This window comes from Folsomia candida, unplaced genomic scaffold (genome assembly GCF_002217175.1).
Source record: "Folsomia candida strain VU population unplaced genomic scaffold, ASM221717v1 Fcan01_Sc019, whole genome shotgun sequence".
Taxonomy (NCBI): domain Eukaryota; kingdom Metazoa; phylum Arthropoda; class Collembola; order Entomobryomorpha; family Isotomidae; genus Folsomia; species Folsomia candida.
The window spans coordinates 1812895-1833375 of record NW_019091211.1 but is presented as its reverse complement, the minus strand read 5'-3'; the positions used below and the strand labels follow the sequence as shown (position 1 = coordinate 1833375).

Here is a 20481-nt window from a genome sequence, read left to right as displayed (position 1 = left end):
TCGTCCTTTAGTTCTGGGAGAGCCTGGCGTGTACACGATTAAACGATTGTCTTCCCTCATATTTTTCCGTGCTATTGTTAAGGGGACATTTCGAGCCGTTATGACGGTTGGAAAGTCAACTAAAATTGTCATAATTGCTCCTACTATATAAAATTTAGTTGTTGTGTAGTGTTAAACTAAAATTAGATATGTATGGTTCCTAACCATGTCAAAGTACTAATGTTGAGCAAGTCTGTACCCGGCAGAAACAGAGAGAGAGCAAAGCAAAAAAGGGTGTGGGATACGACAGAAAAATTTAAAACTTTGCCATAACTTAGAGAACATTAATATAAATACATAAATTTCTTTTGCCTTCGAGGTTTCACCTCTGCGACAAAGGTCAGAGGTCAGAGATATCGAAATATGCTATAAAAACAATTTTCTATTAATGTTTTCTAAACTATGGTAAAGATTTACATTTTTTATGTCGTATCCCTTTTTGGTTTGCTCTCTCACTGTTTCTGCGGGGTACAGACGTTACATAATCATTATATAAAAAGCTTTCAGTGTTGCATCAACAGTAATCCTGTATCCAATTCTTTGGGGTTGGGGTTGTAAGGTTCGCTTGCCCTTGAACCCAGTAAAATATCAAAAATTTAATATGGCCATGTTTTGTGCACTACATACGGACTACATACATACATTGTATATGCTCCTGAAAAAGGAATGAGTGTGAATGGGAAAACTCGAGAAAATAAAGGAATTGACCAAACAAATAAATAATCATTCCATTTAAAAGACAACAAATATCTACTAGTTGTGTAACAAATTGAAATTGGCACTTATTTCTGTAACTAACTAATTGAGGGGACGAACTAAATTAAATTTAAAACTATTACCAAATACCTCTGACGCAAAAACACCAAACGATCTCTATGTAAAAATAACGTCGTGCATTCTTATCAAGCTCAAACTGATTCGTTTTCTTTGTGTTGCGTGATGTAGATATGTAATTCCACAAAAGCGTTGATTTGCCAACTCGGATGGACTTGTGAATGATTGAGACTGGTATTTCAATTGCTTAATTACGCAATACGTTTTTCGACAATGCAAATACTTATATCATGACTACATAACTGAATAGTGGATGTACTTATGTATGTATCTCAAGTCCACAATTCCATATCTAACGGTCTCAACATAGGTTAAGATTGTACATAAATATGTGATATTGAAGTTAGTTAGTGTTGCTATTTGTTTAGCTTAAGGAAAAATGGAGAATTAGTAAATATGTGAATTGTTTAAACAATTCATAACTCCAATTGGACACGATATTTGTATTTATACAGCTCGAAGTCGGCTTGATATTTGCCCATTCACTTTATAGATTTTAAAAAGTTGACAATATTGCATTGCTAACGATACACTTTTAGAAATATATCAGAAATGAATCTCATTCCAAAACCGATCCAAACGCTGATCCATAGATCACTTAGGCTCTCCCTGTTTTGGCACACCCTTCCCTTTCAAAGAAACAAAGTAAGGTCTTTAAAAAATTAATAAGTAAACTTAAAGGAACGTTCATGAATTGCAGCTACAAATAGAGTTCATAAAGTTCGCAACAAGGTATTAAGGTACATCCTATGACACTCTACTAAAGTGGCATTCATAATTGATGATTAATATGTTGTAGTATTACAGAGCGTCGCTTTTTTATCTGATAAAGAATTTGACCTTGAATAACCCCGGAACGGTTTGTCGTAGCGGGTCAAAATTTTGAACAGAGGATCATGTTATCCTCAGGTAGTTGTGTGCAAAATTTCAACTCTCTACTTTCAAAAATGCCTCCCCCACAGCCCCCAGAACTTGAGACACTCATTTTTACTCTTTCCAAACTTCGTCTAAAACATTCGGTCTCCGCAGAAAAATTTTTCTTTTCAAGTATCCTCAAATAAGTCCATTTGATTTATATCGGGGGACTATACGGTTTTTCACTATTCGAAATGATTTTTATCCCCCATCTAGCTTCAAGGTCCTTTGAATTATCTTGGGTCAACTTTGCCGTCTGGGAAGACGCTCCGTCATGGTGAAAAATTACCTTAATTATTTTTTTACCGTGCAATTTAGTAAAATTTTATTCTAAAAGTGGTTTCAATACACGGTCCACATAATGCTTCGAAGATTCCTTCACTTTTTGGGGGACTTTGATAAGTGGGAGGACACCACGACCAGACATTGCACCCACGACTTGTAACAAAAGTTCTCCTCACGGGAAAGCACCAACTTGCGTGAATTGTTTTCGGCATTTGTCGTGTAGTAAGCTCTTCGAACCCAATTAGTATTTTGTAGAGAAATTAGTGCTTCGTCAAATGTCACCAAAACCTTACTCTTATTCCTTGACAGAAAATTTGAATAAATTTTTTTGCAAAGACGGGCGCGATTTTTTTCTTGTTTTTCGGTCAGCTGATGCACACGAGGTTTCCGACGAAGTCGTGTTTTCAAAATCTTAATTTCTCCTTTCACTCAACGCTCAGACACCCCAACCTTACGGGAAATTTCCTTTTTAGTCGGTGGAGTGTCTTTTGAGGTCAATAGGTAAATTTTCCCAACCACGGTCGGAATTAACACTTTTTTTGCCTTCTTGGAGGGGGTGGTGGTTGCCCTTAGCTCAAAATTTCTCGCTTTTCACCTATATTTCTAAATATCTTATTGATTCTAGATTTCGCAAATGTTTTTCCTTCACTTTTAAGATGTTTTGTTTTTAGGCTAGACGGGTACTTAAGTTTGCAACGAGTTTTTATGACTGCCTCACCTTCCGGGGGCTGTGGGGGAGGCATTTTTGAAAGTAGAGAGTTGAATTTTTGCACACAACTACCTGAGGATTACATGATCGTCTGTTCAAAATTTTGACCCGCTACGACAAACCGTTCCGGGGTTATTCAAGGTCAAATTCTTTATCAGATAAAAAAGCGACTCTCTGTAGCTCGGTATTAAAATTTTACCACATCGGTAGCATATTTTTACTGCCAGGTATAATGTTAATATCAAGCGGTAGTAACTTTAATACCGAGAAATCAAGTACATGGATGACTACACCACCCTACCAGCACAACCTGTGCGGTTCCGGTACATGTTGCCAGTGCCGATTTTGTGCCGATGTGCCCCATTTCTCGGTACCGATTGTGTAACGATTTCGTGCTGGCACAGGGAAATCGGTACCTTACCGGCACAGTTTTGGTACAGGTGGAACCGTACATATGTACCGATACCATTTTTGTACAGTTTTGCCGGAACAGTCCCGGTACCCAAAATTTGTAGCTAAACTGTGCCGGCAAGGTACCGATTTCCCTGTGCCAGCACGAAATCGTTACACAATCGGTACCGAGAAATGGGGCACATCGGCACAAAATCGGCACTGGCAATGTGCTAGTAGGGCAGATTTCTAGTAGTCTACTAGTATGTAACACGTCACGCAATTCCTGAACCTTCCTTAAGAAATATTTTCACAACTTAAATTTCCCGTAATTTCCCATTTTTCATAATTTGTGGTTATCGAATTTAGGAAAATTCCACTCCCATTTATAAAACTATCTTCACCAAGCCAATCAAAAAATCGATTCATTTATTGCTCTTCTGTGGATTCAATCTACTCTTTCAAATATGCGGCGCCTCCTTTTCCACCGTTCGAATGATATATGCTCTCGGCGTTCTAGGATTCGATCACGTCCCACTTATCGATCTTGGTTTTGTTACTTATCAATCAATCGGATTTGGAGTAAATGGTATTTTTCTGGTCTTGATTTGGTGGAAAGATGACGAATTTCTGGGATTGCTTAACCTTTTGCTCACCCCAAACCGAAGGAATAAAGAAAAAATCGTTGTGATGGATACATTCTCTCGACTGATTCCGTGGATCATTCCCGCAGTTTACGGGCAATCTTTGTGTAATTCATTCCTTTTCGTGAAAAGGAGGGACAGCGTGCAATATATTTGGGGACTTTTGGATCCTGATTGGAAAAATAAGTACATTTTGGGATTAATCGGAATTTATGAGTTTCTGATTCCTATGAACAGTTGGAATGTTTCACTTTTCATGTTTTTCATGAACTCTTCGTACACACATTTTGTTGGGATTCATTTGAAGAAGCTGGGGTAAGAATGATATGATTTGGGTTAGTGCTCCACATGAATCCGGATTATTCTGGAGTCGATCCCAAAATTGGCCAAAATGCCAGGATCAAACCCGGAGTTGAGATGAACTAGTGTTCAAAAAGAGGGTGTCCGAATCGTAGTTAGAATTCTGGAGTCGAGTATAAGACTCGAATTCAGGTGGAGCACTAGTTTAAGTTAACAATTCATTTTCAATATGATGCTTTTTGTAGGGTTTATGGAATTATTTATCTTCCTAGTAAACATGCCAGGCCGGATTGCAAAATCTGACCCTAGGCTGGGCTAAAAAAAGGGAAATTGTACTGTAAAATTGCACTTTGATTTTTGCAGAAAATTTCAAAGGACTATGCGTAGTCCTCCTTCAAGCGGAAAACTCTGCCGTGGTTATGCACTTTCTTACAGACAACTACAAATCATGACCAATCTCTACCACGCCTGTTACGGGGAGTACGTCGTTCCTCTGGGAGTAACAGTTTTGCTCTTTCTCGACTCATGGATGACCTTTGCGACCTTCAAGTTGGCCAAAAGTCCACTTGTCTCTATATCCGACCCGGCATTTCTCATTTTTCCCTTGGGGACGTTTGCCGTCTTCATTGTGGCTTTCGGCTTTAATGCCGCAGGACTCTTGTTATTTGAGGAGTCGACTGGATTGGTGAAAGAATACGAGAAGAGTGGGACGATGCGGAGGATGAGACTGTGTCGGAGTTTGAAACCACTGAAGGCTCAAGTGGGCTCATTTTACTATTTTAAGAAAATTTCCCCCCTGCTCTTCGCATCTAATGTGGTTGAGCTGACGATTAATTTGTTGCTTACGTTTTAACAAGGTTTATTAATTTGGGTACATTTTAGTAAACATTCGGCACATTCGGCATTATTTTGCTTATAGATTTTATTATTTACATATATAGTCTAGTTGCTATTTAGAGTATAATATATGCATTTTTTATATTTATATTATTTTTTATTTTTTTAATAATGCATTTTGTATCATGGTTTGTAAACCAGTTTGTAATGAGTTGATATCTACTGAACTTGAACTTTGCTAGCTATTTATTAAATCATGCAACTGTTACTAACATCTAAATTAAGCAAAGTAATGCAATGTGGACTTCTAACAAAGATATGGACAGTATTAATGATATATAATATAATTTATTAAAGCATGTATGTATGTAAGTCTTACAAATTATAACCTGTAAATTAAATGAGCCGTTAGCTTTGTAAGAATTGTATATATGCTCTTATTTTATCGTTGTGTCGTGTGTTAGCACACATGCAAACGCATTACAGCTGCGTTTTTATTTTAATATGGCTCACAAACAGGTCGCTTTTTTCGCCAGAGAAAGTAAATTCAGGCCATACATATAGCACAAAAAGTATATTTAATTTTTTTCCCAAAAATTTAGCACAAATTTCCCCTCAGATAATCTGAGTGTACGAAATCTGAGCCAGATTTCACACACTTCATTATTATATGTAGTTCAGATTCCATCAGCTCTACCTTCATCCAAACTTCAAAGGTATCCTTATTTTAATTCTTCTCATAACCTGAATCAAAACTATCTGCGTATGTAACTGGAAACTTCTCATAATCGTATTTAAATACAGCCAGCAAAAACGACTTAATTTATCAACTGTCCTAGCAAACTCCAACGCCATGATTACAACTTTCTGCCAAACGAGGGTATGAAATTCAAAAAGAAAAACTACAAACGCTCCTAAATTTAGGCAGAGTATCAAAATGAATAATGTCAAAATTCCCCCATTGATCCCAACGGGTTCTAATTTTTCTTTAACCGTGAACTTTCCAGTAAATCGTTTTTCTTTTATGATTTTCCTAGCTGTAATTTCTACTAAAAGTCTTTTATAAATCCCAGACTCAAGCATGGCCCAATAACTTCTCGACACTGACTGCAGCCTGTCCTCCTTTCCTATCATCCATCCAATAATACGTCCGCCCAGGACATCTCTCCCTTTGTGAAAGTCAATCCAGAAATATCGTTTTCGAAGATATTCAATCTCTGCATCAATTAAGGATGGATCTGCAATAAAAACGGCCTTAGTACATGCCGCAATCTCCTTCTCTGTCGCATGTTGGGCATCCCGCAGGCCAGGTTTTCCCGCCAACCTAGGTCGTCGCGCGTGACGTGGATGAAATAAATCGAGAAGGAGTCGAACGGTAGATATTCTGAGAGCGCTTAATATTTCCATTTCTCTAAACTTTGCATACCACGTGTATAAGTAATATTCGAAGTCGTAGACAAGACTGCCTTCTAAACGCCCATGCGAAACAGGGGACAGCAATCGGAAACATGAATCGTCTTCCAGAAATCGTATGTCGCTTAACTCTAATGGGACAGAAGCTTTCAAATTGTAGAGTAATTTCATTCTGAACTTTTCCAAGTGGCTGAGTGCTTCCTTCATTTTTTGTGAAACTCTTTCATCGGGATTTTTAAATCCTTCGCTACGAAATAGTTGTGCATTTTCTAAACTGCAAACCAAATCGGAAAATGTTTTTGGAATGTTTCGTACCATCGGTGCATTTAATTCAGTTACTATCAACCCGTTGTAAGAATTCGCTAAAACCACACAAGCCAGCCCCCATCCCCCCAATAAACATCGAGAATAGTTACGTTGCTCAAGCTTGCCCGGAATGGCGCCCCCATTTTCAAATATTCCGGCTAAAAGTTCGAGCCATACTGGAAATTCTTCTGGTACTTTGATAATAAAGCGGGCGATGAGAACTATTCCAATGTATACGATCACCCCACACGACAATATTCCATACCAAACTTCCCGCTGGAATGGGACAATGTAAAAGCTGAAAGTAATTTCCTTTTCGGAGTAGCAAGATAAAAATTGGTAGCTTGTGAATCCAATGGCAATCTTGACCCTGGTTGGGTAACCAAGCCCGCCCCTCTATATTTCCCAGCTTAATTTGGCCAGAATAGGTTAACGCTCCCAAATAATCATGTCGGCAATACGATAGTGTTGAATTACTTTTTCGAAATATCGATTGCGCAACATGTTGATGTATTGATGAGTTGATATCGCTACGATCGAAGGGGTTAATAAATTCTGGAACTCTTATCAATTCCACGATACCTCCTTCTTTGGGCAGATTGATGTCGGTGTTGTCGAACGTCGACAATTCCCAATTTTGAAGTTTGGTTTGCAATTTATTAAATTGTTCTAAGAAATTTGATTTTATGTTCGTCTCACAATTGAAACTTGTCATTTTTGTGGGTTCCCCACTTCTAAGGACGCAGAACTCAAATAAATTGTCTATTCCATGATTAAATACGATTCCAGCATTTTCGATAAAACCTACTACAAAGTAATTTCCAAGGAAGACTTTTGCTAATTCTTTCTTCTCGTAGTCTGTCACTAGTATGACGTACGTGTTCTTTATCGATGTGGACCAGTTTTCAAAATGTTCTCCAGATTTTCCAAAACGGAAATGCCTATCAGTTCCAAATCTAGTCCATTTTTGGAACTCTCTTTTGCTTTCATACTTTAGGAATTTGGATGAAAATAATATCGCTAATTGACACGGGGGAACTCGAGTTCTTGAAATATCGATTGCAAATCTGTTCCAATCTTCAGGGTCCCACCAGTTTCGTTTTCTGGGAAAATTCGATGCAAAAATTAAAGACGTGAGAACTAAAAGATTGGGGAATGGCTGAATATTAGCAGATTCAAGGTCGCCATACACAATTTGAACGTCACAGTTTTGGATTCTGTTAAACACTTTGAAAAGCTGGATGGGGAGTGTTCCCTTGCAATTGGCACAAGAAAGTGCAATAATTGTTATGACATTTAATATCAAGAGCTTGTCCATAATTTTCAAAAATATGTATAAATGCATCGAAGAATACAAGCCTTCTAATATTACTATGGCATATCCTACAAACACATTCTAACAATTTGGATTTGTGCCTTGAGGTCGAAGCTGAAAAAACAAGCGTTTTCGCCAAATTGCGGCACCTTTACTTGCGGCACCTTTACTTGCGGCACTTTTACAATTACTTGCTGAAATCTTTGGATCCGCACTAAGGATAAATGTTGTTTCTAAAGTGTTGGTTAAGAAATAATCTGGGCTTAATATGGTTTGCATCCCCATTGTGTGAGCATAAATTATGCTGAAATTGTTCTTGACATTGAAGACTCGTATCGAATGAATTCTGAAAGAATTGTGTATCACGAGTTATAAAGTTCTGTACAAGTTCAATGCTGCCTACGCAAGGGATATGTAAGTAAAACTTTACAGCCTATTCAAGCGAATCACCCGTATTTAACTAGCTAAGTCCGTTTAAATAAATTATACTTAATTAACAGACAATAAATTGCTAAACTTGTTTACCATTACTCCGATAACGCAGGATGGGATAGGACCTGAGACGGTAGGACAAAGGAGAGGGGAAAATGAGAGAAAGAAAGGTTTACGATGCCCCATGGCATAGGGGGCAGTTGGAATAATTCTTTTTTGTCTTGGAAAAATTGGAAAAATTTTGGAATCAAATATCTCAATAGGGCGCAAACGAATTGACCTAGCTTCATAAGCAAAAATAAACGTTGGCTCTATTTTCCGGTAGAGAAATTGTCGAAGAAGTCCCTTTCCTTTGTCCTAGCTTCCCAGCTCCTGGCATATCGTGTAATGAACATAACATATCTGATCGAATTTCGTGGAATTTTAACCGCTACTCTGCTGTAAATATATTCCCCATGCTAAATGTGTGAAGGATAGGATGCCTTGACTACAGCCCCCAAAAATCGATCACATACTTTTCTCAACGTTCCTATAACTACATATATATCTATATCCAAATCTATTATCAAGCTTCCAGCTAACCACAAACTGTTTGCATGATGAACAATAATTCGTATAATTGAAGCTCATCAAGAACTTAGAGCGGTTTGCATATTCAGGTTAAGCTTTGTTTTTTTGTTAAGAAGTTTCTGCGAATTAAAACTAAATACAGAGCGTCGCTTTTTTATCTGATAAAGAATTTGACCTTGAATAACCCCGGAACGGTTTGTCGTAGCGGGTCAAAATTTTGAGCAGACGAGCATGTTATTCTCAGGTACGTGTGTGCAAAATTCCAACTCTCTACTTTCAAAAATGCCTCCCCCACAGCCCCCGGAAGGTGAGGCAGTCATAAAAACTCGTTGCAAACTCCGTCTAAAAAATTCGGTCTCCGCAGAAAAATTTTGTTTTCAAGTATCCGACCCCAAATAAGTCCATTTGACTTATATCGGGGGACTATACAGGTATTTCACTATTCGAAATGATTTTTATCCCCAATCTAGCTTCGAGGTCCTTTGCATTATCTTGGGTCAACTTTGCCGTCTGGGAAGACGCTGCGTCATGGTGAAAAATTATCTTAATTATTTTTTTACCGTGCAATTTAGTAAAATTTTATTCTAAAAGTGGTTTCAATACACGGTCCACATAATGCTTCGAAGATTCCTTCACTTTTTGGGGGACTTTGATAAGTGGGAGGACACCACGACCCGACATTGCACCCACGACTTGTAACAAAAGTTCTCCTTTTTAGGCTGGACGGGTACTTAAGTTTGCAACGAGTTTTTATGACTGCCTCACCTTCCGGGGGCTGTGGGGGAGGCATTTTTGAAAGTAGAGAGTTGGAATTTTGCACACACGTACCTGAGAATAACATACTCGTCTGTTCAAAATTTTGACCCGCTACGACAAACCGTTACGGGGTTATTCAAGGTCAAATTCTTTATCAGATAAAAAAGCGACGCTCTGTAAATATGTTGCCGGAAATGTTCGTGCAGACTGCGGGAGGAAATGGACGACACTATAATTCCGTTTCCATGACAGTTTCGACATTGAAGGATGCCAATCAATTTTTTTGCTTTTGTGGGGCTAAGATAGGTGCATATATAAGTGTCGCATAGTGCTTAAGATTACTCTAAATATTAATTTACATATACTAACTACTTAGAATACCCATCGGCTCTTTGCGCCTTCCTACATTTTATATTTCATATTTATGATGATAATTAAATTATTATGTGCGCTGGGTGCTTATCGATCACCGGTAAAATTATGTGTCGCTTAAAAATATCTACAGTGTGCGTATGAACCGAGTTAATATCAGAGTTCAGGATTCGTTTGGATCTTTCGAAGCTATGTATGAATGAATTTTTAATAAATGTGTCACGATTCTGGTTCAATACCCGCTATATTATATCACCCACAAGGTTTTGGTACCTACGATTTTCCCCTTGCGAAACGTGGAACTTGTTTAATACGACTTGATTTGCATACTTCGCAAAATTTATTTTATACTGAAGGGGTTCAGAGTTGATTTTTACACTGCATACTTTAATTATGAAATAAATATTTGCTAATATGCCCTTTTATTACGATTACCGTTCGTATTCAACGAAGTAAATAGTTCTTGCTATATAATGCACTAAATTAAACAACAAAAATTGAATATGTCCATGTTTCTCTTATTACATAACCGCTCCTGGAATAGAAATAAGTGTGAATTGGAAAACTCGAGAAAATGAAGGAATTATACAAACAAACAAATCATCACATCAATTAAAACGCAACAAGACTTTTCAGTGCACAGTTATGTAACCGAATTCAAATTGGTACTTGTGTAACAGAGTGGGTGAACTAAATTCAATTTAAAACAACAAACTTTATTGCCTAATACGTCCTACGTAAGGATGACTAACTACCTCCGCTTAACAATTAACGACGTGTTTCTTATCAAGTTCAAACTGGGATATATTCCAGGAAGGAACGAATGATAGTTACGTAAAGATAACTATTCTTCGTTTTCTTCGTGTTAAGTGACTCCGCAAAAGCATTGACCTGCCAACTCGAATGGTCTTAGGATTAGGTAAATTATTAGCTCACCCTGCGTAGCATGAGAGCTATTGAATTCCTTTTGTCCGTCCGTCCGTCTGTCTGTGTGTTCACGAGTTTTTTGCATCAATTGATGCTAATTAATAATCCCCTTGACCATTATGGAATAAATTAGGCGCACCATTGGTATCGAACAATCCTGCCGCAAACGGTGCGAATTAATTGTGTAAATGGATCGAGAAAGCCCTACAATTTTGGAATAAGTAGCACCGTTCGTATTGAACAGTTGGTTATCCAAGCTGATGCGAAACAATTGGATGGGCATCAATTGATACTCACTAGAATGGATCAGGTCCATTTTGTCATAAATTAATAGCACCGTTGGTATCTGACAATCGGAAACACCAAATGATGCGAAAGAATTGGGGGCTTTGATGCATAACGCACCAATAGTGCATACTACTCGGCGGATTTTATTTGACAATTCTGACATAAATTTTTCAAAATTATCGGTGATCGTTGGTAGGTAATTCTGCACCAGTGATGCACAATTTTTGGACTTTCCTCGATGCATAATAATTATTGATCTATGTTGTTTAATTTTTCTGCACCATTGGTGCAATATTGCATAAACATTATTGATCTACTTTGTTGGATTTTTCTGCACCATTGGTGCATAATTGCCAAAAAATTATGTATCTATTTTGTTGCATTTTTCTGCACCTTTGGGGCAAGTTATAACCACATCATTATTACAGGGTGAGCTACTTCTAACGTTACTACGGTTTATTTAAAGATGATTTTAAACGCTTATTACGAAATGCGTACACATTCAAAATATTTATATCGTGACTAACTGAATGGCAGATCTACTTATGTAAAGGGTGTTAATAAAGTCCGATCCCATTTTTCCTATAAAAAAGTGAAGGCTAGTATAAAAAAAACTACCCGTGATACTTACAAAAAATGTTCGACATATTTACCTTAGTATTTGGTCTTGTTACCATTTACTTTAACCATGCCCTCAACTCTTTGTTTAAGGCTCTGTGCTAATTTTTCCAATGTGTCTGTGGGAATCGAATTCCATACATCTTGAACTTTTTTTACTAGCTCTTCCCTCGTCCGGGGTTGTGGTTCTTTGTATACATTTTCCTTAAGTATGGACCACAGGTTCTCCAGGGGATTCAAATCTGGGCTGTTTCCGGGCCACACCCCCTTGCTCCAGACCGTTGAAACTTGCGTCTTGATGAGACTCAAACTCGCTTTTGCTGTATGGGCTGTAGCACCATCCTGCATGAAAACTATTTTTCTTTCATTCGGAAATATTTCCTTGTTCCCCATGCTATCGAAATAGATAGGTAATATTTTTTCCATATAATACTTTGCATTGACTGTTTGGCGTTTTGGTATGATATGTAGAGGAGTCACGCCACGTGCACAAAATCCACCCGCTACCATAACTTTAAGCCCGAATTTTGGGACTACTCTTGATGGTACATCCGATTTGTTTTCTGTCCTGTAACGAACATTTTGTTGGTTCAATTTTGGATATAGCTCAATAATAGATTCGTCAGTCCAAAGGATGTGACTGCGCAATTCTTCACCAAGTCTTTTTTCACTCAAATGGCCACTTTTCTGAAGGAGTTCTCCAAATTTCAGACGGTCATCGATATTTTTTTGTGACATGAGAGGTTTTTTGGTTAGTTTGTAAGCTGTGTGACCCCACCTCGTAGATTTCACAAATTTTTGCACGGTCACATAGTTAATTTGCTTCTTCTTCTCTTTATAGCGTTTTGAGTCATTTAACTCCCTTGCACAATTACGTAATGAACTACCGGTTTTCTTGTAAAGTCTGTTTTTAATCATTCTCTTTGTGGTAGGTGACACCTTTCTGGGTCGCCCGGGTCGCTTTTTGTCGTGGACAAAATTTTTGTTCTTCCATTTCCAAACAGTTCTGCGGCTGCAGCCCAATTTTTGCACAATTTCTGCAGGTTTAAACCCCTGCTGATGCAATGTTTGTATCTTAACTCTAAGATGCTCATGACTTACACGTTTAGTTGTTCCTCCCATGGTAAAAATTTGAAATAAATAACTTCACTGGTTCAAAAGTTCCAGCTGAATTTGTAACAACCGCGCTCCAAAAAATTCATGGGAACGGACTTTATTAACACCCTTTATGTATTTCCAACAAAGTCAACAACTTCCCATCGTTGTTTAATCTAAAGCCCTAAATACATATTTATCTGTTAAGATTGTGGGTGATTATCTGTTACATATGAAGTAAATTGGTGTTGCTATCTGTCTAGCTTAAGAGACAAAGTGGCGAATTAGTAAATGTATGAATTGTTTGTGCAAGATATATAAAGTTCAAATTTAGCTTGGTATTTACCCATTCACTTTATAGCTTTGAAAAAGTTGACAATATTGCATGGCAACGGTCCACGCCTAGAAATGAATCTCATTCCGAAAACGACCCAAACGCTGATTCACAGATCACTTAGATTTTCCTTGTTTTGGCACACTCTTCCCTTTCAAAGAAACAAAGTAAGGTTTTTTAAAAAAAATAATAAGTTCGTAGGAACGTTCATGAATTGCGGCTACATATTTACAAGGAAATTTACTTCAGGTATTAACCTCTTTCGTACTACTGGTTTTTTTAATAAACGTTCATTTGGGTACTATGTTGGTTTCATAATTATAATCGATAGTAAATTTTCACTTCTTCGCATAGAGTTTTCCTCCAAATTCTGTAGAAATACTTGGTTTTGAGATATTTTGTTGCCAGGATAGTTTGTATACAAGACACATATGTATGTGTGCTTCCCTTTAATCAAATTACTACACAAATAGGTGTATGCATCCTCGAGAAATTAATGTAATAATGTGTCACGCAATTCTGAACCTTCCTTAAGAATAATTTACTTAAATTTCCTACTAGATTCCAATTATTTTCGTAATTTGTTGTAATCAAATTTAGGAAAATTCCACTCCCATCTATAAAACTATCTTTACCAAGCCAATCAAAAAATCAGTCCATTTATGGCTCTTGTGCGGATTCAACCTACTATTCCAAATATGTGGCGCTTCTTTCTCCACGGTTCGAATGGTGTACGCTCTCGCCATTGTAGGATTTGATCACGTCCCAATTATTGATCTTGGTTTGGTCACTTATCAATCGGTAGGGTTTGGAGTAAATGCTATTATTTTGACCTTGATTTGGTGGAAAGATGACGAATTTCGAGGATTGCTTAACCTATTGGTGACCCCAAGCAGAAGGAATAAGGTACAAACCGCTGCGAAGGATACTTTCTCTCGACTGATTCCATGGGTCATTCCAGCAGTTTATGGGCAATCTATGTGCAATTCATTCCTCTTCGTGAAAAGAAGGGACAGCGTGCAGTACGTTTGGGGACTGTTGGATCCTGACTGGAAAAATAAGTACACTTTGGGATTCATAAGCGTTTATGAGTTTCTAATTCCTATGAATAGTTGGAATGTTGCATTATTCGTGTTTTTCACGTACTCGTCGTACACACATTTTGTTGGGATTCATTTGAAGAAGCTGGGGTAAGAATAATAAGATTTGGGTTAAGGGTTCCTTTCCAATAAGGTGTTTTTTTGTCGGTTTTGCGAATTTAAAAAGTATATCCCTTCCACCCTAAAACACTCATGTGCTTCCAATCTTATTCTTAAATACTGTTTCCTTACAATAATGATTTCCTCGTGACCATCAAGGCAAATTATAATCGGAAATTGTATCGTACAACGGTTTTATTTTAATTCTATTTTTTCAGGGAATTTCAAAGTACTATGCGTAACCCGCCATCTAGTGGAAAAGTCTGCCGTAATTATGCCATGTCATACCGGCAACTACAAATCACGACCAATCTCCACCACGCCTGTTTCGGGGAGTACGTCATACCTCTGGCAGTAACGGTTTTGCTCTTTCTTGACTCATGGATGACCTTTGCGACCTTCAAGCTGGCCAAAAGTCCACTGATATCGATATCGGAGCCGTCATTTTTCATTTTTCCCCTGGGAACGTTTGCCCTCTTCATTGTGGCTTTTTGCTTCAATGGGGCGGGACTATTGCTATTTGAGGAGTCGACTCGATTAGTGGAAGAATACGAGAAGAGCAGGATGATGCGGAGGACGAGATTGTGTCAGAGTTTGAAACCACTTAAGGCTCAAGTGGGCTCATTTTATTATTTTAAGAAAATTTCTCTTCTACTGTTCGCATCAAATGTGGTTGGCCTGACGATTAATTTGTTGCTTACGTTTTAGCAGTTTATACATAAATTTAGGTATTTGTAAACCATACTGATGTAATTTTGAATAATTATCTAAACATGCTGTTTACATAAATGCTAGTTAGCATAATTCGTAAATTGGGAAGGAATTAGGAAGAGCTAACCCTAGGCGAGCGAGAACAAAAAACTACCGGAGAAACGAAATTAGGAACTTGATGACAAGAAATTATCCTTCCTGAATGCTTAAAAATCATAAAAAACTCATTGGATACCTATGTACATTAGATTTTATTGGTACATTGCTTTTTGTATGCATGATTATTACCAATCCTGAATTATAACTTATTATGTGAAATGGAGTTATGGTATTTATGCAATAAATTTTATATGCAAAGCTTTTTATGCAATTTCACATGGAACCTATGTTGTTACTTATTTACCTGTAAGGTAGAGTAATTGGTGCATATTTTTTGGTGGAATGCATAAAATGATTCAGTATCTCGGTGTTTAAGATTTCTTTAAATGCTTTAAATAGATTTATAGATTTGCATCCTCACTCACCTCACTCACATACCTATTTGCCCTCAAATGAAATTCATACTCATGATATTCATATTATATGATGTAAGAATTGTCTATATGCCCACATTTTTTATCCGTTTTATTTTAGAACCATTTAATTGCATGCATGACCTATGTACACAGAATTAAACTGTTTTTATATGTCTCGTAAACAGATATTACTTTTAAGAGAAACTAAATCCGGGTCACATAACACAAAAATTATTGTTAATTTCGTACGGTTTGAGAAAGCTCTGACACCTTCAGCTTAACTTTCATCCAAACTTCAGCCGTTTCGGAATTTTAATTCTCTTAACGACCTGAACTAAAGCTTGTACATATAACCGGAAGCTATCAACGGCCTTATTTAAACACGACCGACAAAAAATACTTAATTTAACAGCTGCACTAACAATCTTCAGGATCACAATTACAATTTTCCGCCAAACGAGGGTATGAAATTCAAAAAGGAAAAATCCAAAGGCTACCAAATTTAGGCACAATATCAAAATAAATAATGTAACAATTCCCCCGTTCATCCCGACAGATTCCAACTTTTCTTTAACCGTCACCTTTCCAACAAATCGTTTTTCTTTTATGATTTTCCTAGCTGTAATTTCTACTAAAAGTCTTCTATAAATCCCAGACTCAAGCATGGCCCAATAACTTCTCGACACTGTCTGAAGCCTTCCCTCCTTCTCCACCATCCATCCAATGATGTGTCCGCTCAGGATATCTCTCCCTTTGTGAAAGTCAATCCAGAAATATCGTTTTCGAAGATACTCAATCTCCGCATCAATTAAAGACGGATCTCCGATGTAAGCGGTCTTAGCACACGACACAATCTCCTTTTCTGCCGCATATTGAACATCTTGTAGACCCGGCCTTCCCGCCAACCTCGGTCGCAGTGCGTGGCTTGGATTAAAGAAATCAAGGAGGAGTCGAACATTTGATATACGTAGGGCGCTTAATATCTCCATTTCCCTAAACTCTGCATACCACATGTACAAGTAATCTTCGAAGCTGTAGATTATCCGGCCTTCATGACGGCCAAGGGACGCAGGTGACAGTAAACGAAAACACGAACTCTTTTCAGGAAACGACATGTTGGATGACTTCTGATAGAAATTTTCCAAGTAGCTGAGAACTTCCTTCAATCTGGATGAAACTTTTTCACCAGATTTTTTAAATCCTTCGCTACGAAATAGTCTTACATCTTCTACACTGCAAACCAAATCGGAAAATGTTTTTGGAATGTTTCGTACCATTGGTGCATTTAATTCTGTTACGAATTTTTTGTAAGTATGTACCAAAATCTGAGCGAGAAAGACTCCAAGAAGGCCTGACTACATTTCAACGGGGAAGGGTGTGGCCGTATAAAAATTGAAACATGCATAAGAAAGTATGGAGAATCCGAAAATGTAAACTTCAAATGACCACCATTTGAAAAAAACCATCATATCGACCCCTCAAAAGTTAAAAACGATTGAATCGTTTTTTGAAAATTATCCATCCACGTCGGCGCCTGATGCGGCCATGAAGTCAAAGATAAATCCAAACTACTTGTATCATATTAAGGCCCATAAAATGGGGGTTAAAACATATGCAAAGAAATCTCCAGCAAAACATACGGGAACTGAAGAAAAAATAGTAATCGCACGACCTCCCAAGCTTTCCAACAAAATCTCACCAAAAAAGTTGGTCACTGACGATGAATCATACGTTCTTAAAAACGTGGCACAAACTCCAGGAGGGCAATTTTCTTATGGGAAATATATCTCCCAACTGAAAACTGAAGAGAAATTAAAATGTTTTTCGAAATATCCCAAAAAATCTCAGGTTTGGCTGGCGTTCCGTCAATTTGGGCATGTTTCGGACCCCCCATTTCAGAAGGGCTGTGGGGACGCACAGGTTTGTTTTCGGAAATGTATGATAGACCGCCTGATTCCTTTCATCAATGAGTATCAAAAAATATAAAATGTAATTTTTCGGACCGAACTTGGACTAATCCACAATCGAACAACTATCAAGGGAGAATCGAAAAAAAATTCGGTTTGACGTCGAAAAATGGAAACCCTATATACATCCCTCATCTTCGACCAATAAAAAAATGACGGCTATGTGTAAGAAGGAATACTCCCAGCTTTGGGAAACAGTCGATGATTCAAAAAAGTTTTGGTTCCTGGGGCAGAAAATTAGCATTGAAGTTGCAAAGTCTCCCAAAAAAACAGTAATGACGGACGTGATGAAAAACGTTAAATATGAGATGGACAACATACTTTTGTCTTCTTTGTTCGCGGATATGGGTTGTCAGATATATTTATAATATTGTATCAAAATTTGAGACTTTTGGAATTATTTCTTGACCTTTTACGGGACAAAATATCCAAGTGTCTCAATACTTTTTCTTACCCCTCTAGGTATACGAGATATGTATGTCTTCAAGTAAAACTTGATAGTGTATTCAAACAAATTACCAATATTTAGCTAGATTAGCCCGTTTAAATAAATTGTACTTAATCATCGAACAATATGTGAATTATCTACTTAAGTTATTCTGATAATGGGCGTAGATAAGGTGTATGATCGAATTTTGGAGAAATTAAACCGTATCCTTCTTTCTGATATGCATGACGTATCTATATTTTTCATGTTATAATTAATACACTAAATAAATTTCATTAAAATTTACTCAATTTTGAGTAAAATTGCCACCAAAGCAACTATTGAGTAAAATTTACTCAAGGTTGAAAGATTTTTGCTCAACCTTGAGTAAATTTTACCTTTGTAAGGATAAATTTTACTCAATAGTTGCTTTGGTGACAATTTTACTCAACTTTATTTACAGTGTATGGGAAGGATTAGATGCCTTGGCCAGTACTACCCTTCAAATTGATCACACCCCTTCTGCACAATCCCTTAGACACATTTAATTATGTACAAATCGATTATCAAACTTTCATGGAACCACAAATTGTCTGGATGGTTAACTGTAAATTATGCGTAGAATTTAAGCTCATTAAAAACTTAAGATTAGGGCGGCTTGCATATTCAGGAAAAGCTTAAGTTTTGTTAAGAAGTTCTTAGGATTAAATATATGTGGAGATGTTGTTCGTGTAGGTGGAGGGGTCAGCAGTGTGTCAAATGACGACAACGCCATCATAATTTTTATTTTATAGTTTGCAAGAATATTACCTATGTACGTATAATGCACCTGTTTTTTCTTGCGTGGCGATCATATGAATGTATACACTTGTGCTGAATATTAATTAATGTTAGATCTTAAGATAAGGTTATGAAAGAATTTGCTACGGAATGAAATACAAAATCAGCACAAATCTACCCGAATATATTACGCATGGTCCCTTGACTAAATACATAGTTGGATAATTTCTAATGACAGTTCAGAAGTTCTCAAATTTTTTAATTGTACATTTTTAGTAAAATTTTGAATTTTCATTTGAATTTTTAGTGGTGACTTGTGCTGGGAGAGTTTGTTTATCAAAAAAATACTCGGATCTGTCATAAATATGTAGCAAACGATTAATTTTAATTGCTAATTAAAATATTTATTGTTTAAGATAAAGCAATTATCATTGCACTAAGAACGAAATCGACATCGGAATCTAAAAATTATTAGTTTATATATATTCTAGGATATCTAAATCTATATTGATAGTGTATTAATGTTTTTTTGGCAAAAGTTCCCTTCACAAATCACCCATGCTCCCAAACTTTAAGACCTACATATGTATAAAACAAATTTTGAGAACTTTTTGACTAACATGATCTTAGAAATTGTCTAAGCATACAGTTAATGAACCTTGGGATTACGTAAAAGAAACTATACTTTACATAAAATGGTTGTGCGTTATGTTTATTTTTTTTAAGTCAATTCACAATTTGGATAAGCATCATGATCAAGTTTGTCACCAATATGTGAATCTAGACTATTATTGCAGCGCAGTTTCTTTATCGAGGAAACACGAGCTCTAAAATCTACATAAATACGTCGTATTTGTTTATAAATAAAGTTCAATGAGTAATTAACTTGTCAATGTCGCACACCTGTGGGGAAATATAGATAACTTGTTATCATTATATCATCTCATCCTTAAACATTGAACTGCAGACTTGACACGAAACTCGGAAAACATCCAACACTGCGTAGTGTACATATTTAATTTTGAGGACAACGATTTCAAGTGTTTATTATTCAGTTCAAGTTGTTGATAATGATTTTCCTGACATAATCATAACATAATAGTTGCAATATTGTAAACAAATTGGGTATAAAATGACTTGAATTATGACCAATTGTATCAGTTCAAATCATTCATACGACCAAACCGATACAAAGCAAATAGCTAAATCAAAACCAGCATAAACGTTACCCTAAGTAAATAACTAAATACATACTGCACAAATAAATAAAATCTCAGAAATGTCTTCAAAATCGTAAGTTTCCAATATTACGTAAATTGGTTTGCAAAAATCCAACTAACCAATACCATTTGATTTGCTAGCCTCATTACTTTCATGGTCTTGATATGTGTGGGGTCCGTGTTAGCTGGGAAAGCACTTCCTGTCGCGGAGATCGTTGCCCCTGGAGGATTTAATGACACGATAACAGAGGGTCTTGCTGACTGGTGCTGTCCCCTTCATGTG

The 20481-nt window shown here is 36.9% G+C and overlaps 1 protein-coding gene across 1 annotated transcript; it reads left to right on the top strand.

The window, feature by feature from the left end:
- The first annotated feature begins 13987 nt into the window (after positions 1-13987).
- Positions 13988-15507, top strand: LOC118438282. The gene is made up of 2 exons (XM_035858220.1): positions 13988-14569; positions 14797-15507. The coding sequence occupies exons 1-2, from the start codon at positions 14106-14108 to the stop codon at positions 15284-15286; spliced, it is 954 nt and encodes a 317-aa protein (XP_035714113.1). The 5' UTR covers positions 13988-14105; the 3' UTR covers positions 15287-15507.
- Positions 15508-20481: the final 4974 nt, after the last annotated feature.